The sequence below is a fragment of the Varanus komodoensis genome, unplaced genomic scaffold (genome assembly GCF_004798865.1).
Source record: "Varanus komodoensis strain SLA01 unplaced genomic scaffold, ASM479886v1 scaffold22, whole genome shotgun sequence".
Taxonomy (NCBI): domain Eukaryota; kingdom Metazoa; phylum Chordata; class Lepidosauria; order Squamata; family Varanidae; genus Varanus; species Varanus komodoensis.
Window position 1 is genome coordinate 12,314,483 of NW_025335606.1, and position 27,337 is coordinate 12,341,819.

Genomic DNA, 27,337 nt, shown 5'->3' on the forward strand with positions numbered 1-27,337 from the left:
GGGCGGCATAAAAATGTTTTAATAAAATGAATAATAAATAAATATATGGTCCATACATAAACTGGAACCTAACTATTGCACAGTGACCTTGCCAGATGCTAAAAGGCGTTGACTGATACTCCTAACAGGATCAGGAAATAGGGTGCAGGTTTTGGTTTTAAGATGCCAGGAGTCAAATGCAGACATTTGGCCTTTCGGAGTCCAACTAGCACCGACTCAGCCATTTTGGGAAGCAGCTATTTGCCAAGTATGTTGGATGTCAGTGGGGACAAAATAGCGTATCTGTTACAGTTTATGCAAGCAACTGAGAATGGTATTGGTTGGAATTCTCTTACACATGGGAAGAAAATGGAGTGTCACAGTGCAGGGACTGTGTGCCATCACAGTCATTGGTACTTGCTAAGTGCCCATGAGCATATTCCTTGCTTTTCTCTAAATCTTCTCTCTCCCTGTTTGTATGGCATTATTTTGGGTGGGCGATTCTGTTAGAGAAGCAAGGTTACGAGTTGAAGAGGAAAGTCTGCTTTTAAAAAACCCTAAGGCTGCTGTGTTAAGCCTTGAATAGTCTACCTTGATTGGCAGCCTTTTCAAGGGTTTTTCAACTGGAAACCCTCCAAGCTTCTTGGCGATTGCTGGAATTGATGCTGGGACCTTTCTGCTGGGACCCTGTGTCCCTACCGCTGAACCATGGCCTTTCCCCGTAATTACAGTGTACTTAAGGACAGTTCTTTCTATTTAGATCAGAGGTGAGCAACTTCTAGCCCTCATGCGAGGGGGGGGGGGAGACACACACACACAAACACACACACACAATACCAAAGGATACTATGGAAATAAAGCATTTAATTTCAACATTGAACTTCTAGCATATAATTTCATGAGAAAGCAAAAGTTCCTATCTCCTCTAGCTACAGTTAAATCAATCAATCCTCACTTAAGGTCCAACAACAGGTTAATCTAATTTATGAAAGCAGTTGAAAATAATGTTATAACTTTAGCATGAAATACATGTCTCTAAAGATAGTTTTACAAATTCTGTTTTCCTAAATATTAGTTAAATTGTTCATAATAAGATTTCTATTTTACATTAAGTTCTTCTATTTATATAATTTGTCAATTTCACCATTATTGCATATCCAGGTAGCTTATTTTTCACTCTTTGGTAGTTGCACAGTCTTCTGCTCTCCACTTTGATACTTCTGTAACTCTTGCCATTGTTATCATATAAAGTGGTGCCTCGTACTTTGAATTTAATTCATTTAAAGAGGCTGTTCAAACTCTGAATCATTCAAAGTCCAAATCAACTTTCCCCATTAGAAATAATGGAAAGTGAATTAATCCATTCCCAGACCCTAAACAATACCCATTTCAATAAACTTAAACAGGAAATATGCGTAAAGGTAAAAATAACACAATTACATGCCGAAACTCTTAATTAAAACCTGAAAACAAAACATGTTAATATGTACTATATAATAAAATGAAAATTGTGATTACTGTACTGCAAGAGATGTTTCACAGTGAGAGACAACTTGGGAGCACAACAGGTGACATTTTACACAGTGACTGTATTTTTTCACTGTGTGTACAGTTCAAATGTAGAAGCAATGTTCAGACTTTGAAGCAATTTTATCTCAACTTTAGTGTTAGAATTCTGGATCGTTTGATGTTAGAGTTGTTTAAACAACAAGGTACCACTGTATTTAAATAACTCTGTCAATGTCTTTGGAAAAGTCTCTGGTACAATAGTAACGTATTCTTAGCATTCATAGTAAAATTAATGTTGAGAATGTTCTGCATTTCCTCATTTACCTATTTCCAGATTTTTAAAATCTTACCACAGGTTCACATTTTAAAATGTGTTCACATGTTCTTTATGTTTCCAACATTTTCCATTATAATTCTTATCCATTTTCTGTATATCTTTTGTGATGATATACTACTGAAAATACATCTTATACCAGTTTCCTCTTCATGTTTGGCCGGCTGTGTCCTCTTGCTTTTGTTCAACTGCAACTCCTATTGTTGTTCACCATTCACCACACTGACTAGGATTGATGGAAGCTGTGGTCCGACATCTGTTGGGCCGCATGAGTTGCCCACCGCAGCTTCTGTGAGAGTCAGTGTGGTGCAGTGGTTAAGAGTGTGGAGTTGGCCATGGAGCCAACTGGGTGATCTATCTCACAGGGTAGTTGTTGTGGTGATAAGTTTGAGAGCAGGAGGGGGAGAATGATGGGAGCTGCTTTGAGTTTGTTATAAGAAGAAATCTATGATAAATCTAATGGATGGATGGATGGATGGATGGATGGATGGATGGATGGATAGAGTGAGTGAGTGAGTGAGTGAGTGAGTGAGTGAGTGAGTGAGTGAGTGAGTATGTAGGACTACTGTCCCCTCATTCCAGCCCCCAGTCCTTGCAAAAAATATCTACTGACAACACAGACACATACAGAGTTTTGGAAGCAGAATCATGTATACAAGAATAAAGCAAATGAACACCAATGAGTGTGGTTTGACATTCCTTCTTGAGGTTTAGATTCCAGCATGAGGTTTTCCCTGGTTAGACCACGTGACCCAGAATTTGGTGCATATTTGGAGCCAAATCCAAACCAACTTTTAGATGTTCGATACTTTGGACGTTTCCAGTGAACTGAATCCCTTTTAGTGCAGGTCTGATTGTCAGTGCTGGCTGCTGCTTCATGCTTATTTTTGCTCAGCTGTGACTATTTTGGGGCCCCTTATTCCCCTGGCCACAGTAGCTTTAACATGTCTTTTATTCCTGCCTTAATCCATGTGGGCCCAGTGTCTGAATGCTAGGCATTGCTCAAGTATGGTGGGGAATTTCTCTTGATCAGGCATGCACAAGTGTACATAATATCTTGGGAGTCAGTACTGCAGTGGCTCATAATTAACTACCCTTAATGGGCAGTAGTGATGCCAGGGGATTATGGTAATGAGGACTTTTCACATAATAGCTCATGGTTGAGTGAGAGCGGGGTCGTAATACTGTGTTCTAGGGAATATTCAATCATTCAGCAGTGCAGTGATCTTGGTTAGTAGCTCTTAATGCATCTTCAGAGGGGCTGGCAAGCCTGCCGGATCGAACAGATCCAGGCTGGCCAAAGTTTTGATTCTTTTCTGATTTCCTTCCCTCCATGCTGCTCCCGTTTCTTCAGTTGATGGTTGCTGCAGCTGGTTTTTGTTTCTAAATCTGGTTCTTTCTATCTCTGTGCTTGCTTTTCTAATAGAATTGTAAGTACAGTTTTAAACTTATTTTCCATATTCAGACTGAGCTGCACTGCAAGGACAGTGGCGCACAACCTCTGTCTGCCAAATGGCCAAATTCCATTTCAGTGAAGCTCTCAGTGGCCATGTGGCAGTGGTGGGCAGGATCAAAGGCAAACAGGGCGGAGCCACAACCTAAAAATTCTAGCATATGCTTTGCTTAAAGGCTCCTACTGCCATTAGCTAAGCCTTAGGAGAGGCATGCCATCCTTCTAGAATGAGGGCAGTTGGGCCGGGGAAACTGCACAAAAAACATGAAAACAGACTATTGGTGTTTGTGAGAGGAGAATGTAGGGCCAGGAAACCCTGGAATGCCAGATTTCATTTTCCAGAGTTCAGGGATACAGGAAGCCAGCTTATATTGCATCAGACCAATTGGTCCAGCACTGTCAACATGGCCTGACAACAACTCTCCAAGGCTGCATGCAAGCATTTATCCACCTGTACCTGGAGATGCCTGAGGTTTGAATCAAAGAGCAAAGCAGTCACTCTGCTTGCTCCCTGGCCTAAGAGTCTGTGTGTCTTATTTAGGGAATGCTGAGCATTCTGGGGGATTTGGAATTTTGCAGAGGCTAGGCAGAATATATTGCTTCAAAAGAATGGAAGCCTGTGGTCATGTGTACAAGAAAAAATAGGAGAACACTCTTAAATGAGCATGTATTGATAACACACTACTGCCCCCAGCACCAGGGATATGTTCTTTTCCCCCCCTGTCTTCCTGCTATTGGTGCAACTGGCCCTCTCCTTTATCTTTCATGTGCGGAAGGGAGCCAGAGTTTCTTGTTCGGCATGCAAAGGATCACACAATCAGAAGAGTTTCAGACTGGTCCATCGCATCATTCCCAAACTCTGGAAATCCCTTAGTGAAAGTCCTTTACATATCAGTTGGAACACTTCTGAGAAACCTCCAAGAAAGAAAATTTCATGCAGGTGTACACACACTCTGCTTTTTCCTGAAATCAGCCTTTTACTTCTCACTTAGACAAGGCTTGGGTGGAAGATGGGCAAGGTGAATTTAACCATAGGCAGCTCTAAGCCAGCATTCTGGCTAGGCATAAGTGTATATGACTTATATCCTGGCTTTCAACGGGTTTCCATGGTACCTTACAACAAGTTCTGACTGACTGACTGACTGACTGGGTACAACAAGTTAAAATTGTAATGCAACAGATTACAATTAAACACTATTAAACACATATTAAACACTACAGTAGAAAAAAGGAGTATAAAAGTAGTTAGCAGATATTTTTTTTTTAATGCCAAGCATTCTAAAAGCAAAGTTTGGAACATTTAAAAAGCCTGGGGAGCGGTATAGGAAGGTTTACGCCTTGTCCCAAAATGTCACCTAGCAAGCTTTTTTAGGGAAACGTTTTCCTGCCAGAGTGCCACCACCAAATCGGCCCTTTCTCTTCTACCACCTACCACAGCTAAGATGGTTGCAGGCAGCAAGCTATTCAAAGCAGTGTCTCTTTGCTGCTTATTCACCTACTCAGTGCCCATTATTACGAATTCGCGCTCGTCTTCCATGATGCAGCAACCTCTTTGGACAAAGCAGCAGCCTCCATAATGTTGGTCATCAGTGTTTTGTGAATGTAGATTGCACAGTGAATGCAAATGATGGTTTGCAAGCCACCTTCAAACATCAGCTGAAGAACCTGGTTTGCCAGTTTCTCACAAACCATTGTCTGAGCCAGCATATTCAGGCATAGAAGGTATAGGAAGGATGATGCATGTGTACTAGCACTCTTGAGTTACACAAGCTTTGTGCAGCACCAATAGTGTTCTCTTGCATCATTTGCTTCTGCGAGCACAGAACCGGTAGCACTAATGCATGACTCTGCAAATCATAGCTTGGTCTGCGGCCAGTATATGCTAACAGTACTCCTTACTATTCCGATCTGCTAAGAAAAATTCAAAGAAGGCTATTTTTTGTCCTCGTGGTACCGATTGGTGAACACCATGTCTTTATGCATCTTTATGGTTTTTTTTTTGTTGGAAGCAGTTTCCAGAAGGAAACTCTGTTCAATTAAACAAGGCTAATTGCATTAGAAGCTGAGTGAAATCTCATCTCTGGGGCTGTGTTTATATGTGTTGTGTGTTTGTATGTTTTAAGCTTAAGAGGGAAGTGAAGATTTGAATAATGATATATTTCTGCCTTGTAACAGTTCTGTTCAATATGGAGTGGTTCACTTTATTGAGCAGTTAAATCTTCATAATTAGTTGCTGTGCTTAATGCTGGTTTCGCCTTATGCTCGTGGAAGTTGCATGATAGATTGTTCAGGTGATGCTTTCTCGCCCCACTCAGCACCTCTCGGGCTCAGACCAAACCTCAAACACATGCACTCTCCCCCTTTCCATACCGTGTACAGAATAACTTTAATTCGTTTGTAACTTCTCGCCTTCCTTCTCTCTGGATGATTTAGCAGCTTAACTACTTATCATCTTTTCAAACAACATCTAGAACCATGAACCATATCAAAGGCAGAGCGCAAGGATCCTGGAAATGTTCTATTCCCTTTTGTGAGATTAATGTTCTATTTATGGGACTGTTCAAAAATCTTGCACACTTTCATCCTCTTTCTTTTCTTTACCCTAGTATAAAATTCCACAGAGCACAAGCCAGGTATTCTTTTAAAACTCACTGTCTTTTTTTCAGAGAGATTCATTGGACATGATACAAATTTTGCAAATAAATAAATGAAACAAATACTTTACTTTTGGCTGGATTGTGCCCACTGTTTAATATATTTGTTATGGAACACATCTAAATTGGATGTGCTTAAGGCTTCACTGGAAACCAAGGCCAAGATCATGCACACCATTGTATTCCCAATCACTATACATGGGTGTGAAAGCTGTACAGTGCAAAAAAGCTAACAAGAAAATCGATGCATTTGAAATACGGTGCTGGAGGAGAGCTTTGTAATACTCTGGACAGACAGAAAGATGAACAGGTGTGTCCTAGATCAAATCAAGCCAGAACTTTCCCTAGAAGCAAAACTGAGGCTGTCTGTCATGACAGGCAAGACTCCCTGCAGAAAGAAAGTTGAAGGTAAAAGAAGAAAGGATGGGTGGACGTCATAAAGGAAACAACCTCTCTGAATTTAGAACAACTAAGCAGGACTCTCATAGATATGAAACTTTGGAAGACTTTTATTCATAAGGTCACCATAAGCCAGAGATGACTTGATGGCACAAAACAAGAAAGGCTTCATTTGAGAAAATGGCATCAATTCTGGGTTTCCAGGGAAAACAGCTGCAGGGTAAAACAGAGAGCCATGCTTTTAAATTAAAAATTGAAATCAGTGGAACATATAGCCTAATAATTCTAAGAACCTTTACTCCAAAGCAATATCCACTGAAATCAATAAAATGCATGCACTGGCAAGGGTGCTTAGATTTACAGTAATCAGAAGTGCAATGTAATTGTTTTCTGTGGTGCTAAAGTGTGTTTAACTACTTTTGGATGCTGTAATCTCTACTGTACATTGCTGTTTTATGAAATAATTCCTGGGTAGGAGCTATTAACAGGGAACAGATTTCTTTACACAGAAAGAGATCAATATTAGCCTTGCAACCATTTGCGCTTTAACAATCCTTGACTTTGGAGCAGGGGGGATTAATTGTACTGTGTCTGAGAGGCTATCACTTACCAGGTTTTTACAGCATGTTAAGTGGATTTATATGGCAGGAATGTGGACTTTTTCTAAATCAGATAAAAGCATGAATGCAGAGAAGAGCTGAAATGAAGCCATGCAGTGCCAATGGCAGCCTGTCTTGGATTTGGTGAACTTTAAAAGGGGCAGGGTATTAGGGAAAAGGAGCAAAAGAGTACAGCAACCATAGGATCATTGCATTACTCTCCCATGCAAGCAAAGTAATGCCCAAAGTGTTGTAACCAAGAATACTACCCTATATGGAGCAAGAAATGCCAGATGTCCATACTGGCTTCCGGAAAGGAAGAGGCACTGGAAATCATATTGCAAGCAAATATAAATTAATGGAGTGCACCTAAGAATTTCAGAAAAAGATCAGTCTATGGACTGTGTGGATCATGAGAAGCTGTGGAGGGTCCTGAAAGAAATAGATGTACCTCAGCATTTGATTGTCCTAATGTGTAACCTCTAGTGTGGACAAGAAACTACAGGTAGGACAGACTATGGAGAAACAGGATGGTTTCCCATAAGCAAAGGTGCCAGACAAAGATGTATTCTATCTTCATATCTGTTCAGTCTGTACTCAGAATATATAGTAAGGAAAGCTGAATTAGAATTAGGGGAAGTAGCGAAAATTGATGGAAGAAACATCACTAATTTAAGATATGCAGATAATACCATACTACTGGCAGAAAGAAGCAGTGCCTTGAAATGACTCCCGATGAAAGAGGAAAGTACAAAAGCAGTCCTGCAGCTGAAAGAAAAGAAAAAAAATCATGTCCACAGAATAATTATTGACCTTTACTTATTATTTACTTAATTATTGTAGTTTGGGCATATCATGGGAAGGCAAGACATACTGGAAAAGACAAACAGGTGAGGGAAAGTTGAAGACAGAAGAGGAACCCAAATGTGAGATGGATTAACTCCATAAAGGAAGCCATGGCCTTGAACTGTGAAGAACTGAATGGAGATGACATGAATAGAACTTTGTCTATAAAAAAAGTTTGAGCATAAATGTTTACATTTCCCACTAGGGTATTGTGTAGTCTGAAGGGAAATAAGTTTAATATACTTAATTTAATTTACAAGTACAGCTGTATGGTTGTATGTTCAAGATAAGTAACTGGAGAATGTTAGATAGTCATGAATAGTGAGATTTAACACGGTTGAGCAGAGAATCTTGGAAGAATAAGAAACCTACCAAACATGAGTACTTAAGTAACCATGCCTAACAGTTAAATAAAAGATCTCAATTATTAGTTAAAAGATCTTTAACTAAAAGATCTCAATTTGATCAAGGGGCAAAAAATATTTTGTGGTATCTTGTATTATCTTGCTTGAGGGTTGCGATAGGGACCACATCCCATCCAATCTTAAACTGAGATGTATAAAACTGTTGCTGCAGAGAATCTCTTCTTATGACCACAGTTTGCCCTCTTGGTCAGGTGAGCCCTGGGCTCTTCACACATACAGTTCCCTACTGCTTGCTCAGTTTCAGCATTACCATGATTGCCAATAATCACTTTTACAGAGAAGGCAGAATCATAGTGTGCATATATGATCATCTGAAGCAGCAATCCTGGCGATATAATGACATTGTAGGAGAGTGAGCTTACTCAGAAAAAGCAATTACTGTCATTCACCTTGGGGCAACATTCGTACGGCACTTGGCATGTTAGGGATGAGAATTATTCCAGTGTAATGCAAATCCTGAACACAATGACATTATTTTCTGGTTCTTCCAACCCCTGGAGGCAGAAAAAAATAATGATAGTATGAATAAGCAATAATGTAGCATGCCTTTTTGGATCTTCCTGGCCCTTAGAAGCAAGAAGCTCTGCCAAGCACTTCCTGCAGCTTCACAAATGGATGTGACCATCCATGTTGTTCATATGCTTTGTGTTGAAACTGGCCTTCAGTGGTCAATGTGTGTTAGTGAGGTTATAAAGAAAGAGAAATCCTAGAACTGAGTTCTGTTGGAACGTAAGGACATAAGGGGGCCTGCTGAATCAAGACAAAGATTTCTTCGGTCCATTATTTCACTTCAATACTTGCTTGTTGTTGTTATGTGCTGTCAAGTGGTCTCGAATTTAAGGTGACCCTATGAATGAAAGTCCTCCAGAGTGTCCTACGTATCTATGACAGCCCTGCTTAGCTGTTCCAAATTCAAGATGGCGGCTTTCTTTATGGAGTCAATCCATCTCTTATTTGGTCCTTCTCCTCTTCTTCTGCTTTAAGTTTTATCTTGCATGATTGTCTTCTCCAGTGAGTTTTGCCTTTTCATAATGTGTCCAAAGTATGACAACCTCAGTTTTGCTTCTAGGAAAAGCTCTCCTCTAGCTCCATGTTTCAAGTGCATCACCTGTCTTCCTATCAGTTTTCTTCAATGTCTAGTTTTCACACCCATACATAGTGACCAGGAATACGGTAATGTGGATGCTCTTGGCTATGCTGCTTCTGATACTGGAGGTAATATCTGGCTGTCATGCCTATCATCTGTTAATCGTGATATCTCCCTCACCTCAAGAATCTGTCCCCATTTCAAAGCTGCCCAAGTTGCATGGACTACCTAATACCATAGACTGCTTCTGTGCCACCTGAAGGAGTACTTCTTTCTCTCTCTCTCAAATCTTCACTTTATGGGTGTCTGCGCCAGGACATAAGTAGCAGGAACACCAGGGCCAGGAGTGATGAAGGTGAAAATAAAAACAAAACATACTCAGGCAAGGGTTGTAAGCCTCCTAGGAAGGCCTTTTGGTAATTAAAGATGGCCTATAAATATGTAAGTAAGTAAGTAAATAGATAAATAAATAAAGGTTGAACACACATTGAAGCATAGTAGGGCCAGAGGCAAAAGCCAAGTCAGGAACAAGTGAGGCTTATATACTGGCAAAGGCAGAGTTGGGAACAGGTGAGGATCAGCAAAGGTGTGGCAGGACCAAAGGCAGGAGAAACACACAGCAGTCACCTCAAAGACTCATGTTGCTATGACAAAGCTGAAGGACCAGGGAGCCTTTTATAGGGACTCCTGTAGCTCCCAGATGGTCTGCATGAATACATTGGCCTAATCCTGCAAACACTTAAAAGTCCAATGCTAGACCTGCAAGTATAGCAAAGTAAAGCAGGTTACCTTGTCTATCAGGCCACTGGGGGAACTATATAACTCTGTAGTTCCTGACCACGGCCATGGTATGTCCACTTCCTCTTCAGGACCTCTGTCATGCTCCCTTTACTTACCCTTTTCCTAATGAAAAGCCCAAACTACAGTAACCTCTTGTCACAGATGGCTTCCTGCAGCTACTTGATCATTTTGGTTGCCTTTTTCTGCAGCTTTTCAAAATACATTGGAAATCAGGTGTTACTTGGGGCCATTTCAGCTGCGGATATTGCTTGTGTGAATTGGATATTTTCATGCCTTCATTTACATGTCTTAAGTTTCCCCCCTACCCCCTTGGGTGGTGCAAAAGATTTTTCTATTGCATTTCTACTCCCATGGATTTGTGGGGGACAGGAGCAACAGAAAGATTTGTGTGGTGTGTGCATACAGCTTCTTCCTGCTTCTTGGGTTGCTCTAAATCAGGTACTGGAACGCAGGGCTTGGGCCAAATAAAAGTCTGAGCTGTACACCCTTCTGCCATCTCAGTGCACAGTCTGTCTCTTTCTGACTTGGGAAATCACTTCTTTCCACTCATGCTGGGACCTGGAAAGAGTTAGGTTAAATTCCTATTTTTGCAATGGAACAAAAGAATGGCTTAGCTCTTATTTTTTTTTCTATGTGTTGTACAATATCTAGGATCCTTTTTTAAGCAGATATTGCAATATAATGCAATCTGATACCACTTCATTCTGTGTAGTAAATTGTAACAGAGAAACACCTATCTTGTGCCGTCATCCCCTTAAACTTCTCCCGTGTGCCATGACTTTATCCCTTTTCAAGTCTCTGGCTTGTTCTGTTCAGAGCACTGCCAAAAGAACAGACTGATTCTGCTGCAGGCCTTACTGTTTACAAACAAAGGACAGTGGAGGGTAAAATGCTTATTTTAAATATTTGGGTTAAAAATAACTTGGAGTAATTGGATAGCCAGTGCTAGAGCAGTGGTCTATGGGTGAAACATAGAGACAAGAAAAGCAACATAACCATCACATTTGAAGAGACTAAAATTTGACAAGGTGATGATGAGATGTTGAAAATAAAGTTGTTACTCTTTTATAGTTGCTTATTTAAGTGAGTTAAAAATTAAAACCTGAAAGACCAAATGCATTGTAGTCCTACTTCTTACTTTTGAAACAGACCTAAGGCCACTATTTGGCTCTTTAAAAAAACAACTAGTTTTGTACTGAGAACTAATAAGGTGAAGGGTGAAATCAGAAAAGATTTAGTATTGCTCACACACTTTTCCTAGAAGATTAATTAAGGTCAGTATCAATGTTCTGAAACTATATTATTATCATTATCATTGATGATCCAGTTCTGAACAGGGGCGCAATTGTTCTGAAAGAGGATAGCATTTCTTAGTTTCTTTCCAAAATAAAAAATGAGCTAGCTGTCTTGCTTGATCTTTTATGCATTCTGATGATAGAGTCTTAGCAAAGCAGGAAGACAATATAGCAATAAAGTATCATTTTGATAAAATGATAATTACAAATATACTTTTAGGAGCAAAAGAACAACAGTTTGTTCACTTTTTTTACTTTTGGGTAAGAACATGTACAGAAATCAGATTGTTTTCCTTTTCTGACCATTAGTAAATGTTCACAGCACATGTACAGAGTGGCGTGTTTCCAACTGATGTCAGTTTCAGAAGTGTTCATTGCTAAATTGGTTATATTCCATTTCCTCATGTGAAAATGTTTAAAAATCTTCCTGAAAATTTAAAGATAAACATGCATCTAAATTCTATTTGAATGTGTGTGTGTGTTAATGACTTATTAAGATTTTATTTTATTTTTATTTATCGATTTATAGCCTGCCTTTTTCCTACAAAGGGCTCAAGGCAGCTTACATCATTCTCCTCCTCCATCTTATCCCCACAACAACAACCCTGTGAGGTAGGTTGGGCTGAGAGTCTGTGACTGGCCCAAAGTCACCCAGTTGGCTCCATGGCCAAACGGGGACGAGAACCCAGATCGTCTGAGTCCCAGTCCCAGGCTCTTAACCACTACACCACACTGGCTCTCATAGTTTATCTTAAAATATACATTGTTAATAATAATTTTTCTGTCCTTTAATATTTTCCAAGATTTGCGTTACAAATTTAAAATGTCAAATCCAAATATCAAAGCAGATTATTGCATTCTGGTCTGCCCATTAGGCTGAGAGTGCAGGTCAGCTTAGTTTATATTAGAAATTGTGAACAGTAAATTACTATTTATCTTTTTTAGGTAAGAACCCACAGCACCCGCTTCCCAAGCAATTTGGTAGACAGTACAGTCGGCATAAGTTCATGGTAATAAGTCCTAGAAAGCGCTTCCATGTTCTTTATGCCACTGTACTTTCAAAGAGTCTTCTAAGGCAGCCCACATAGAGCTTGTTGTAGAAATCTAGGAGGTGGCTAAATCATGGATGACTGTAACCAGTTAAGCTTTCTCCAAAAAGAGTGCTACTAGCACTGTGGGTTGGGGGAATGGAAAACTGGAGAGAGGAGTAGGGAATATCTGGGAAAGGGACAAGGCTGGAATCCTAAACAGGGGCAGTCCACATGGCACCATTCTGCTTCAAATTTCCCTTGCTGAGTATTTTCAGTAAAATGCAAAATGCAGAAGTGGCAGGATTGGTTGCACGGTTTTTATACTGAATGCACTCGAGAGCTGCAGCATAGTAGTAGAACACTCACTTTGCACACAGAAGGTTTCCAGTTCCATCCCTGGCATCTTCAGGTAGAGCTGGGAAACCCACCCTGCCTGGAAACCTTGAACCATCTTCATCAACCTGGATGTCCTTGAGATGTTTTAAACTACAACTCCCCAAATTCCTAGCCATTGGGCATCCTGACTGGGGCTGATGGAAGCTGAACTCCGAAACATCAGGACGGCACCTGGTGCGCACAGGATCCCCTAGAGAGCTGCTGCTTGTCAGGGGAAACAGTGCTGATGGGCTGATGTCCTGACTGGACAGAAAATATTTTATTTATTTATTTTTTATTTTATTTTGGTGCAGTCATTCACATAACTGTCAGGGCTGGGTTGCAGGCAGCTGTCAAAGGCAAGCCGGAGAATGAGCTGGGGTGAGGAAGCCGAGAAGCAAAGCAGAGCCAAAAAGAGCCTGGTTCTCTGTCAAGATCTGGGATGGAAACAGAAGCTTTTCATATTCATTCCTGCCCAGGAGTGTCTGGTGGATGGGGCCAGTCCAGAGCCTGAGGGTACGTTGCTGGCGAAAAGATGCTTAAAGCCACAGTTCCAACTGCTTGCCACTTGGAATGGCTACCCACATCCCTAGACCTTATCTGGGCAGCTACAGCCGATCTAAGATAAGTTTCTTTTACAACAGAGGTTAATTTATTTGTTGTAATGGATAAATTAATTAGTTCTTCTCAGTCCAACCCCAGCAGTTGGCTACAAGGCAGTGAGGCTGGTCAGCTTCTGGGTGGGCAAAAACATGCATATCTGAAATTGAATTTCACTTATAATTTGTGACATCATTGATTTTAAGCTTATAAATAAGACCTGTCCTTCTTTAAATAGTGCCAACGCAATATGGAATATGATAAATTCACCATGTGTAAGTGAGATATGAGTATGTTACATACAGATGTGAAACTTAGCAGGTGAGCAATAGAAGAAGTCCAATAACAGCAGTGTAACTCCAATCTGATTGCTGCTATACACTTTTTATGGGGCTGCCTTTGACTTCTTCCAGAGAAGATCAGGAAAGAAGCAGGCCTTTTCAGTAGATGTACCTTCTCTCTGGAGTGCTCACCATATGATTTAGGGGGCTGTGCTGTGCTTCAAAATTTTCCTGTACATGTGCTTTCTTTCCTGTTTTATAATCGATCACCATCATCTGGTTCCATTTTATATTGAACAGCAACAACAAGATTTGAGTAGCAATAAGAGGAAAAAGAAAAAAGATGAGCTTTTCTTAGGTTTATATGAGTCTGTACTTGATCATAAGTCTATAGCATTCCTCCTCAACATGGCACACAGCAGAAGTGTTGAACTATAAATCTCAGCATTCCCAGCCTCCGTTGACTGTGGTGATGGATATTGCAGTCAAACACATCTAGTGGATGCCATGTCAGAGAAGTATTAAATCTACAGTTTGTGCTGTGCATTCTCTACCAAAAGAGAGAGAGAGATAGTAAGCAGTCACATAACGCTAAATTAATTCTGTAGTTTAATTGCTAGGAATGAACGTGCTGGTCTGGGTCAGTAACGTTAAAGTGTTGCTTCCTCGCACAAGCAGAGCCCTGTCTCGGGAGTTTTAACACCTCCCACCCAGCCCTGTAGTCTCACCTCCAGCCTCCAAGCCATATGCTGCTGTTATCTTCATTGGCCTGTGGGAGTGACACAGAACAGAAACAAATGCCAAGAGAACAATGATAGTGACATTTACGCAAGGATTGGCCCTTCCAAAGGGCAACACATGTTAGTTGTCTTGCTGCCAAGACGTTTATTAATGGCTGCATCCAGTCCCTTGATAGTCCTTTTCAGCTTGAGCGTATGATCGCTGCCTTGTGTTGGAGCTTTCTCCCACAGAAGTTTGAAGCACGACACATCAGGACCCAGGTAGCTCTTCGTGTTGACGTCGTGTTCAGCATCAACAGAATAGGTTACTGCTTGGTGCTGTGGGGGCAAGGGCGTGTTGTCCTTAGCCTGCCAACAGTTACCATGACTGTACTGCGAAGTTTTGCTGGGAAGGGCACGGGTGCCAATTATCGATCAGTGCAGAAGCATTATTTTTGTGCTCTGCATCAGGTGGGGGTCAGTCGCTGTGTAAGTGGGGTCTAAGAACCATGACTTATTGAAAAGCTTGGAGTCAAAACAGTAAACAGAGAAAATGGGAAGCGTCAAGGGAAGGAAATCATTTAAAAAGCGGAATGTGTATTTAGAAAACTTTGTGTATTATAGCCTATAGTTACGTGGTCTCCACTGCCTGGAAATTTCAGGAACAGAGCATGCTTGAGAGGAGAAATCACTAGAGTCTGATACCTTTTCTATCACATTTGGGTGTATTTACAAATATACATTGTGCTCTGGTGGAGGCAAAGAGCATAGCATTTCTGTAAACAGCAAATCATCAGATCTCCAGGAAGAACTGGTTTCTAAAGCAAGCCCTCATCCTGAATGAGATCCCCACAAGATCACTGCATCTGAAGCCTAGTTACTCTTGAGTCAAAAGCAGCTTAAAAAATAATGCATCTCTCAGATTCAAATAGCAAAACTGTTTCTTATATGTTCTATCACCATCAGTTATGTAATTCTGGTTTCAGTGCAGGTAAACTAAGGAAACATCAAGTCCCTTTGTCAGGTTTTTCATCACACAACACCACGGTTATAAGCCAGTTCGTGAGAATGAGGGCAGCCGGTTTTACAACAATATTGTGTTTTAGCATTAAAAAATAAATAGGGTTGCTGCTTTGTAGAGAGAGAAGAAAAAGAGTGTAATTGATAATTTTAAAATGTTTTTTGTGTAATATTTATATGTAAGTAGAAAAGTCTCAGGGAAGTGCAGCAGAGTCATATTTGACTTCAAAAACTGAACATGCCTGAAAAATGAGGGGATTGGTGCAAAGGAAGTTGTATGGGAAAAGCAGCAGGGGCAACTCTCTCCACAGAGCTTCATCCTCAAAACCACAGTTAATGCAGCTCAACTGGAACGCATGGAACAGTTCAGGATACTGCCAAGATTCAGCACTGGTAAGAAGCAACGTCAAGGAGCCGAGAGAAAAGGGTTTCCTTCAGAAAATGGAAATGCGCTTGAAAATGGAGAACAGAAAGGAACACAAAGTTGCAGAAGAGACATATGAATTAGACAATAAGGCATGCAAAGGGGATTTTAAATAGCATATTGCTGATTAAGACCTACAATAAAATGCCTTTATATAAATCAGAAACAGGAAAGAGACTAAGGATGATAAGGGAGTTAAAGAAGTACTAAAAACGGATTTTTGGGGAGCTGGTATTTGCTTGCTTGCTTGCATTTGTCTTTACGTCTGTTGATATAGGAGAAATCCCTGTGGTATTTTCAGGAAGAGATTTTGAGGAACTGAGGTGAATAATAGTGGCGAGAGATGAAGTCCTTTTATTGACAAATTTAGAATAAGCCAATTGACAGTTCCACATAGTAACCATCCTAGATTATTTTTGACAGTTAATATGTAAAATTGCTGCTCATCCAACAAAAACATTTAACACATCCCTAATATCAGCAGTGAGAACATTGTGTGATTTTATGCATGGTAAGACAAAGTAAATGGGAAAATATTTTCCTGTCTGTCTCATAATATTAGAGCCCAGTCATGCAACAAAGCTGAACAGTGGGAGATTCAAGACAGAGAAAAGGATGTCAAATTATGGGATTCATTATCACCCCAATGGCCACCATCTTGGACAGCTTTAAAACAAGGTTAGGCAAGGCAAAGGATAGGATAGTGTAGGATAAGAGAAGAACTACCAGTCATGATAGCTCTTTCTTCTCTCCAGTCATCAGAGGCAGCCAAGTACCAGGTGGGGACATAAGTAATAAGGCACTGGGGTACTTGTGTCCTGCTTGTTAGCCTCCCCCCCCCCAAAAAAAGTATCTGCTTAGCCACTATAAGAACATAATGGTGAACTGGAGAAGGCTGTTGTCTGATCCACCAGCGCTGCTCCCAAGTCCTTAATATTGAAGTGTGTGTTTGTGTGTGTGTGTGTGTGGGGGGGGTTAGTCAGTATGAACAAGAGCCTTGTCCAGTCAGGTTTAAAACTTGTACCAGTGACCAACTGAGTTAATCAGACTGTTGATAACCAGACTGTGGGACCTGGGCTCCTTCTCAAAGAGGCAGGAGCCTTCTGGAAAGTTCACTGATACAGATGGCTGCAGATAAGAAGGAAAGGGGCCTTTATATTTCAGGAGAGTTAAATACCTGTTGATAGAGTCTTTTTCTTTCCCAAAGTAGCAGAGAAAGGGATGTTTATATTCATTCATGCAGCTGTGAACCTTTCTGTAATCTCATTAATGGCCTCTGAAATGGCTAATGCAGAATCTTGACTCTGAAGAACCATTTCAAAGTGTTGGCACATATTCCAGGTTATCACAGCCCCGACAAAGAAAAGCTATCTTGGCTGATGATCAAATAGAGCCCTATATAAGTCCTCCTCCTACTTCTCAGTATGACTGCTTTGTTATAATTCTCATATTATTGTGATCATTGTTCTTCTTTTAAAATCCTGTCTTCTTGATAGCTGTTTCGTGTTGTCTTGTGGAAAAAGATGGCAGGGAAAGTTTGTTAGAAGTAAACAAGGTAGCAGAAGGAGGTTCACTTTCTTCAAAGTGAACCACAAATTTTTCAGAATATTCAGAGGTTGAAATCCCTCCTTGAAGCTTAGTTAAGAGCAGTAAGAGAGTTAAGCTACAGGAGGCTGTTGTTTTGGTTCTTATTATTTCTGACCTTTGGCCCTACTGGAATGGAGCCCCCGGAAGCTTCTTGAAGATCAAATTCAGCCTTCAGGCCCATCTTCACAGCATGGCAAGAATAGGGGTGGGGGAAAGGGGACCTTGTAGTTCTTCAGTGGGGTCTGGCCAATCACCCAAGGACTTCAGGGAAATGACTAGTATTATGGAGCCAGAGTTTGTAGGCTACACACCATCATATTCCTTCCGATTTTCTTGTTCTCTCTGAGGTTACCTGCAGTACTTGCAGTAGCCAGAGTAGGGGGTGGCAGAAAGCATGGTATAGTTCGGACAAATGATCACGAGAACTGTTTCAGAGGAGTGTGTATGTGTGAATGTCTCCATACATCTGGATAACCAACTGTCCTTCTCTCTGTCCAACTTTCATGTTTACTTTTGAACCTAAAGCCAAGAGTGACGCAGCTGAGACTAGAGAATTATGGTCTTGGTTAAGTAAATAGGAAAGTTAGGCACATCATACCAGAGAGTTAGACTAGCTCTTAAAAAGAGCTTTCTTCTTTTTATCTATATCACCAGGTCTCAAAAAGCCATTCCTAGCTTAAAGGGTTTTTAGAGCAACTGTTGCTGAGGCCCTTTTGAAAGGAGAAACAAATGTTTCAAACAGGCACCTTAACAATCACAGCATTGGGTAGCAGCTGAGCATTCAAACTGCTTCAGGTGGAAATACAGCTGCTGAATGAATAGAAACTGAGTCTCCTTGCTGAACCAAAAAAAAAAAAGTTTGGGCAGAGTTACTAGCATGTAGAATCTCTAATGTTCAAGATTGGAATGTACTTTATTCTTGAGTTCAAAACTGATAGATTTCCCCAAACACATGCACACAGCTGGTTTCTTAAGTTTGTTTCTTTTTTCTGGGCCAGCACTTAATACATGGATTTACTTAAATAAACCGCAAAGAAACGAAGTGTTACACTATACTGATGTGTATCTTAAATTGCAGATATAACTGTTTGCAACATTTATACTGCATTTTACATGTGGTTATTTGTTCTTTGATCTTCTTTGCTGAAACCTTCATAACATTGTAAGGGAGATTGTTTATTGATTACTTATTTATTATATTCATAGTCAACCTTTATTACATAATTATCCCCCTCCTCTTAATTTATCCTCACAACAAAAACCCTGTGAGGTAGGCCTGTGACCAGGCCAAAGTCACCCAGTTAATTCTATGGCTGAGTGGAACTAGAACCCAGAGCTCCTAAATCCCCAGTCCCGTACTCTTAACCACTACACTACACTGGCTCTCTTAAAAAATTAATGCACATTTGGTAAAGGACAAAAAAGGTTTAGAATAGCATCTCTTTCTTATGATTAATGTACAGGTGATAAGTATAGTTATTTTTTTCCTAACCATTGTTACCCAATGCAGCCAAAGTATATTTTTTTCCTAGGAAAGTTTCCACTGGAAATTTAATGAAGATCTTTTTAATTTGCACATTTATATCCTTTAAAAAATAAAGATCTTTAGCATCAAGGAGAAACCCTAATACAGTGGTTGGAGTATATATGAGTCATAACATTGGAGTCATCATTTTATTTTACATATCTTTAGGAGTGGATACAATATTTTAAGTGATAACTGGAGCGGGGGAGGGCAGGATTGGCAGCATTTTACCACCTTAAAAATAGCCTCAAGAAATATCAGTTGTCAGAGGTTATGGTGACTCGGGATTTGTGCAGTATTGAGACAAAGGTGACAAATATTTCTGATTAATGAGACGATTTCCTTTCATGTGTTTTAGCATAGGAGGGTGTGAGCCTATGCATGTTTACACAGAAAAAGGAATCTAACAGTGCTGCTGGCTTGGAAGTACTAGAAATTGGAGGATTTTTTTTGTCTAAACATGTGTGGAGTTGCCACTGAAGTATATTATAGTACCGTGCATTTCTAAAGCAACAGTTGGACAGACCTAGTAGAAACATGGCCAAGTGCTCACTCTAGAAGCCATCATTTTATTTCTGTAAATATTTTTAGCATTTAATTATAGATGAATGTAAATCAATAGTACCTGCTACAAATCTTCCTCTTTGCTGAGACTGTTTTGCATGGCACTTCTTTCCATAGATACTCCTCTCTCTGAATGAAGCTAATGTTGCTGGACAGTGTTGTGCCTACTAACTTAGAAACATGTATTTGTTTGTTTCTACTTTGCTAAATGGTGCATAAAATGGTATCCTTAGTTAACATAGACTTATAGATTTAGCAATCCATACTGCTAAAACTTGAGCAATAGCAGAAATTAGAAAAAAAGTGGGGGGGGGGCTATACTGGAGAAGACATGAAACTTCAACCAGGGACGTTTGGTTTCAAATTCCCCATCAGTATTTAAGAGTGCAGTCTTGTGTGTATTTAGATAGTAAGGCTGGCCTGGGGGTTGTAGGGAGTTACAGGACTTTTCCTAGCTAAACATGCATAGAACTGCACCTTAAATGTATCAGGAAGCCTTTAGCAAGTCACCATACCTCACAAAGCAGGTAGATGAGTGTAGCCTAATGCAAGATACTCAGTATTCCTCATGGGGGAAAGGTGATACAAATGTGTTTTTAAAAAGTGAATCAGATCTTTTGACAAGATTTAGATGTTTCGTAAAGCCTGTTTAAACCTGCAGAATTTCAACAATATTTTTAAACAGTTTGGTATCTAATAAGTACAGCAGGTTTATGTCTTTGTTTTGCATACTTGTTTTTTAACTTCTGTTGCAGACTATGAATCTCAAAGCAGTTTGAAAAAAGAGATTAATCCAGATCTCATAATATGTTGTCATGCGTTCTATATTCTAGTGGATGTGGGTGAAAATCCACATAGCTACTTTAGAGTGGCCATAGGATTTACAGTCCAGGGGACAGGGAGAGGAGGTGCCCTGTGTAGTATTGCAAACTGTATTTACAGCTTGAAACATTTCAGAAGCCCTTTCTATGCAAGATTCAAGAAATTCAAGCACAAAATCTCCTTTTAGTCACATTCATGTAGAATTGCTTAAACTGGTGGCTTTCATAACTTGTTAAAATGGGAGACTTGATCAACAACTTGACTGACAAATTGCATTATTCATAGCCTAATTAAGCCGTTCCTTAGCTGTCCATTCATGCCACCAACTTTTGTTCTTAAACAGATCACAAGTATGCTCTAAGACATAATTTAGGTGCATCATATCATCTTAGTTTTATGTTGCCTTCATTTTGGCAGAATAAGCAGTTCAGATGTCCAAACTGAAATGTGCTTAGGTTCTTTTGAGTGCAACTGGCAGCATCTCCCATTTGTAATAATGAATATTTAAAATTAAAGTTTGATCAAAACTCGAATAATTGCACTGTTAGAAATCAAAAATAAATTGATTGGTACAGATCACTGTACAAATGAACTATTACGAGAAACTGAAATATATTTTTGCATATATTTCAGTTTCCCACCCAAATTTCAAGGTTTTTCTAAAAAATATATTTGGTAGGGGAGGTCATTCCATGTTCTGTTTCTACACTGTGAAGGAGTGCATCCAGTCATCCTAGGAAACTTACAAATGAGGAGAGCACCACTGCACTTCTTATGTCTGTGTAGAAGAAATCGTTGCAGCTTGCATCATATTTTGTGCTCCTGCCATGACTTAGTGAAATTCTCTCAACTATTAGAGGAAGGCCTTCAGCCTTAGGGTTTTGGATCAGATCTGGCCCACATGGAATTGTTTCTTTGTTCATTCATTCATTCATTCATTCCATTTTCATACTGCCCAATAGTTGAAGCTTTCTGTGTGGTCAACAAAAATGCCTCTCTGGACAGTCCCTCAGATAGCCCCCTTTTCCCCAGGCACAATCAGATTGGTGGCTTCCCTGATTTCACACATTTTCCCCAAAAACTGTATGGTTGAAATGCCTTTCCTGCAGCTTAGTTATGGGCACTACTAGCTTTAGACTACAATATGCATGCATTTTGATAATTTCTTCCCACTACTTTGCCTTTAGCCAAGCCCACCACAGCCTAGCACTAGGAGCGCCTTCAGAATCAGCCCTTGAACTGAAAAGGGTTCAACACCTTTCTGTCAGAGATTCAGTTTCCCTGCTCTCTCTCACCATTAACATACTTCCGGATTACAGACTTCACTTACAGATCTGGATAGGTGGTAGCTTGGTGGTGGTGAAGATGTCATACATAGATTCTGTATGACAGGTTCAGTTCCTGTCATCCCCAGATTGGGCTGGCTAAGATTTCTGCCAGAGAGATCTGTTACCAGCTGTGTGAATAATACTGAGCCTGTTAGAGCAATGGCTCCTATGGTTCTAACTTGCAGAAATAACTATTCAGTAAACAGTAAGTTGGATTTATTATTTTGGAGAAGTTGCTACATGCGCTGGTGACTTCCCGCCTAGACTTCTGTAACGCGCTTTACGTGGGGCTTCCCCTGAAGACGGTCCGAACACTTCAATTGGTGCAAAATAGAGCTGCCAGGTTGCTGACGGGGACGGGGCGTTATGCTCACATGACTCCAGTCCTCCGTCAGCTTCACTGGCTTCCCATTGAAGCCCGGGCCCAATTCAAGGTGTAGGTGATGACCTATAAAGCCCTAAACGGCTTGGGTCCTGGCTACCTGAAAGAGCGCTTACGTCCGTATTTGCCCGACCGCCCCTTGAGATCTGCGGGAGAGTCCCTTCTCCGGGAACCCTCCATGAAAGAAATTAGGAGAGTAAGTACTTGGAGGAGGGCTTTCTCTGCGGTGGCGCCCAACCTATGGAATTCACTCCCCAAAGAGGTCCGCCTGGCACCGTCATTACTGGTTTTTCGGCGCCAGGTAAAGACCTTTTTATTTAAACATCATTTTAATTGTTAAAATATATGATCTGGCCAGGGCAACTTCTTCTCTTTTCTCCTCCTATATTCTTTACTTACTTACTTTATACTGTTAATTTTAATTTTATATTATTATGTTTGTATCTCAGTGTATTTTTTGTATTTTTGTATTTAATGGTAATTTATTATGTTCTATTGTATTTCAATGTATCTTATTGTGTTGTAAGCCGCCCCGAGGCTTCGGCAAGGGGCAGCATAGAAATGTTATAATAATAATAATACTTTGCATCCATGGATCAGGTCTGTCTCTGCATCATAATGACTGCATGTTCAGATACTTCATTTGAGCATGGAAGTCTCCACATAACTCTTAAATCTTTTTAACAGTCTGAAAACCTCTAGCAGTCCTTCAGGACGCCTTAGTGTGACATGTCACCAAACGCATCTGGCTCTGCTCTTGCTTCATTTCTTATTAAGACTTAGTGTGATATCACAGCAGTAGTTAAATTCATTTAATAACTCATGTTAGGTCCTGTCTTTTTCTTTTTCTTTAGACTAGAGACGACTTCCTGGGTCAAGTGGATGTACCACTTAATCATCTTCCGGTAAGATCTTTCACCTACAATCCTAACCTATTTTATCACACCTAAGAGGAACATGGATTACTCTAAAGAAGTCTTCTTCATCCTGGTGTCTTCCAGCTGTGTTGAACTGAAACTCTCATTGTCCCCAGTCAGCATAGTCAGTGGGATAATGGAAGGCATAATTCCACACATGCGGAGGCCATTAAGTGGGGAAGACTGCTTTAATAATATAGCATAATGTAATTGTTACATGTCAAATATAAGATAAGCTTAAATTATCTATACTTTGGACAAAATGCCTTATTGATTTTATGTATTGATTCATACATTTTATTCATTATTTTCAAATATTTCATTGCTGCCCTTTATCAAATCATTTTTAAAGTTTATATACAACAAATACATAAATAAACGTTATTTCTACTGCAGTGCAATACCATTACTGTAGTCCCAGCACATGTGGAAGGCACCCAGTTGGGTCAGGCTGAAATAGAACATCTCTGAAACTGTTGATATGATATCAGACACACAGGGATAAGAGTTCACACAACTGCAGCTGTGTGCACACCTGTGCACCTCTAGTTATCTCTGTTCTCTGCTGCCTGGGTAATCCTTTGAATTATTAGTTATTATTTCTTTATTTCACCTTTATGCTGTCCAATAGCTCAAAGGCTCTCTAAACTTTTCATATTTACCAGGCTGACTGTCTTCTACATTTTCCCCATAGCACAGAATAGTTCAGCTTCTTCCCTCTCTTATGATGTGGGGAACAATTACTACACTATCTTACTATCTATTTAGCCAGTATCCACTGCTGCCATTCCAGTTCTGCAGTTTTCCAGGGGAACCTGGCATGCTAGGATATGCTGCTGGCATTGCCCTAATGCAACAGTAGCCGACATGATTCCCACATGCCCCCTTCCTTGGTACCTTTGATCACATCATGTTCTTCCCAATTTCTGAGCTGAAAATATGTATTTTCTTCCTGCTTCAAACTGGGGTAGCTGCTTCCATCTTCATTTCCCATTAATGCCTATGATTGAGTGCCAATAGCTTGGTTTACCCATAGCAGCCATTTACAGTTGTTGCCAGAATGTTTTAAATTTCCAGATGTGCCCATGGCCCCAGACCCTCTGAACCTGTGCTAAAAATTGATTATGCTAATACTATGCCAGTGGCATAAAGGGCCACATTAAACACTTCCCTCTGATTTCTACCTTGTCCTGCACCAGTTACTCAAATATTCAGCACTTTCTACTTTGAAAAGCAGTGGGGGTGGGGAGGAATGTATCTGTATCTCTAGAGACAGATATTTTTTTCTGGAAGGGAGGGGAGCACCTTCTTCCTCTGGCTGGTTCCTGGGCCAGCCTTTATTTCTTCTCAGTTCCATATTCACATGGCAACCGATATTTCCATCAGTTCTTTTCTGAAGGCTGGGAGTGGAAACAAGTATTGGTTCTCTGAGCAAATAGTGGGGCCAGGCAGACTTCCCCTGTTGTAGGTGTCTGTCGTCGTCGTCGTCGTCGTCGTCGTCGACTTCTTCTTCTTCTTCTTCTTCTTCTTCTTCTTCTTCTTCTTCTTCTCCTCCTCCTCCTCCTCCTCCTCCTCCTCCTCCTCCTCCTCCTAATATCCCTATTCTTCAGTTGGTGTTTGCAGCCATAGAGCATCTTCTGCAAAGCACTTTCATTGTACTTCCCAGAATGAGAGGATGTAGAGATGGTTACGCTGAAATGGGTGGCAGTAGTACAAGTGTGGCTGGGTGGAGCATTGTGCGCTGCAGCAGAGGACATTGAGGAGCAGCCAAGGGATGGGTGGGAAGAGCTGCCCGGATCCTTGACTGGGAGAATGTGCAATACCCATTGTGACTGAGGAGCTCCTCCACAGGCCACTGCCTGGGCAATGCATTGTACAGTGCAGATCTTTATCTCCCTGGTGCTGCCTGACTTTTTAGCACAGGGTGGGTAACTTGGGGCCCTCTAGATATTTTGGCCTGCACTTCCCATGATCTGTTTCCCTTGGCTATGCTGGCTAGAACTGGGGGTTGTAGGGTAAAACTCCTAGAGGTCCACAAGTTGTCCACCCCAAGGGATAGAAAAATATGCAATTTTCTAGTTTCTCAAGGTTTTCCATTTTTTCCTTGAAGTTCGGTTTGCCTTATTTGTGCTCATTAGCAGAGACATCAGTTTTGATTGGGAAAGTAGGCTAAAGCATGAGAATGAGAGTTGTGGTGGGAAATGTGCAGATGCCCACTTTTGGAACTGCAAACAGTTCTGCTTGCTTGCTTGCTTGCTTGCTTGCTTGCTTGCTTGCTTGCTTGCTTTCAGTAGTATGAATGTGGCTTGTTATCACAATTGGCAATCAGGAACACACGTACCACCCCTGCTGTCTCTGTACCATTAAACAGCATTGAGCCTTACAGTTCTTTGTGCCTTACATGACAGACATAATGGAACCATTTTCTGGCAAGAAATAAAGTCACTGGGATTTTCAAGTTGCTGCAGTTATATTAATTTCAGTTTTTGATGTTTTTGATGTTAAGCTTTACAAAAATACCAACTCCTTGTTCTCATTTGGGAGTTCACGAGCCAGAGGAGTGAAGAGGACTCTTCATGATCAAGAGTCCTCTCCTTGATTGCTTCATGTACTACCGCTTGACTAGCATGTTACTGTTTAAAGGCTGAACTCCAGATAAGTTTTCATTTATTCATTCTTCCAGCTGAAGAGCACAACAACAAATTGAGAAAGATTCTCTGCCACTGTTCTAAAATAAAATCACTTGGGAACTTGTTAAGAGTAAGATTTTGTTCTAGATGATTCATAACAATAATCAGTGCTCTGCACTGTTGTGTTCCTTGAGGGGAAAGCATGTGAGATACAGCATTGCTTATAAGAAAATACAGATTTGCATTTATTTGATTGCCTTAGACCACCCATTTAGATACCATTTATAGCTTGGTCCTAGTTGCAACAGTTAGCTATGTTTCTTTTCTTTTTTTCACACCTACTCCTGAAATACCAACATTGACTGCTTTGTCAGCGATGATGAAAAGTCCCCAAAACAGGGATTATCACCTTTTACAGCAGTAGAGAACAATACATTCCAAAAAGTGCATATGATATAATTACAAACCTGTGTGCATGTGTACACACACTCCTACCCAAGAAATCCCAATGCAGTTCAGGCCATACAGCCCTTATTTCAAGATGGAACAAAATTCCAAAACAGAAAAATTAAACTGGTTCATATAAGTGCAAATATTACAAAAGTCCAACTTGTAAAGAGAATTTAAGAGCTGTGCTGGATCAGACCAAAGACCTATCTAGCTCTGCATTTGTTCCCACAGTAGCCAGTCAGAAGCATATGGAAAGCTCGTGAGCCACCTTTATCCTCTACCATTCAGGTGCATACTGTCTCTGGTAGTAGAAGCAGTATTTCGATCCAGTTTGCACAATGGCATCATCCCACTCCTCAGATTGTTTAAACCATGGTGTGTTGTGTTGTATGCCAGTGGCCATTTTGCATATTCAAGCCATGCAGGTACTTTCCATGGCTTATCATGTTATCTGAACCCAGTGAGGGTGAGTTGATGATTTATTTAATAAACCACCCACAACCCTAAAACAGTCCAAAAATGATTGCAGAGATCATGTGAACTGACCAGTAGCCATCTTATCTAGTTGCTATAGTAGTAATCATCCTGCATGACTTTCTCTAATGCCTTTGTAAAGCCACTAGGCTGTTAGCCAACACTATATCTTGCAAAAATGAATTCCCTATGGGTTGTGTGAAGAAATGCCATTTACCTGTCCTGACTCTTCTGTCATTCAGGTTTATTTGATGAGTCTTGTTTAAAATATTACACAAGAAGGAGAAAAACAAGTCACTACCCACTTTTTCCACAGCATACATAATGCTATAGACATGTATTCTGCCTCCCTCTATTTACCCATTTTTCAGAGTTAAAGAACCATTAGAGATCTTTTAGACCTGGCATTAAATCCATGTAATATTCCTGATATTACTATGGCCATCAATTAGGAGTGCTCTGTGGGCATCTCTCTTCTCTCATGCGTGAATTTTCTCCTCTGCTTTCCAGAGTAATCCATGATACAGTATTACATTTGGATCAACATAAATGCTCACCATGGTTGGTTTCAAATCAAAGTTGGCACTGGTCTTATTCAGACTTGGTCCATATCTTCAAAAAACATTGTTTATGAAGCCATGGATGCACTTCCCCCTTTTCCACTTAGTAAACAGCTTTGGTGGAAAGCTCATGGCTTGCATTAAAACAGATTTCCCTGCTAAGTCTGAATGGGGGACCTGTGCTGTAATTCCAGTTAATGTTTGTTTAAAAGCCACATTGAGTATGATAATCGATTCATGGCTTCTTCTTACATTACTAAGTCAGAG

The 27,337-nt window shown here is 40.4% G+C and overlaps 1 protein-coding gene across 18 annotated transcripts in view; it reads left to right on the forward strand.

Annotated features, from left to right (window-relative positions):
- NEDD4L (NEDD4 like E3 ubiquitin protein ligase) overlaps positions 1 to 27,337 on the forward strand; it is a 276,361-nt gene that overhangs the window by 162,587 nt on the left and 86,437 nt on the right. For 16 of the 18 annotated variants that reach the window (XM_044431161.1, XM_044431162.1, XM_044431172.1 and 13 more), the window contains one exon: positions 22,894 to 22,944. In XM_044431161.1, coding sequence (XP_044287096.1) covers positions 22,894 to 22,944 — 51 coding nt within the window. Of the gene's footprint in view, positions 1 to 12,110; positions 14,670 to 20,888; positions 20,899 to 22,893; positions 22,945 to 27,337 lie in introns of those variants that run through there. The other 2 variants (XM_044431168.1, XM_044431171.1) reach the window with 2 other exon arrangements.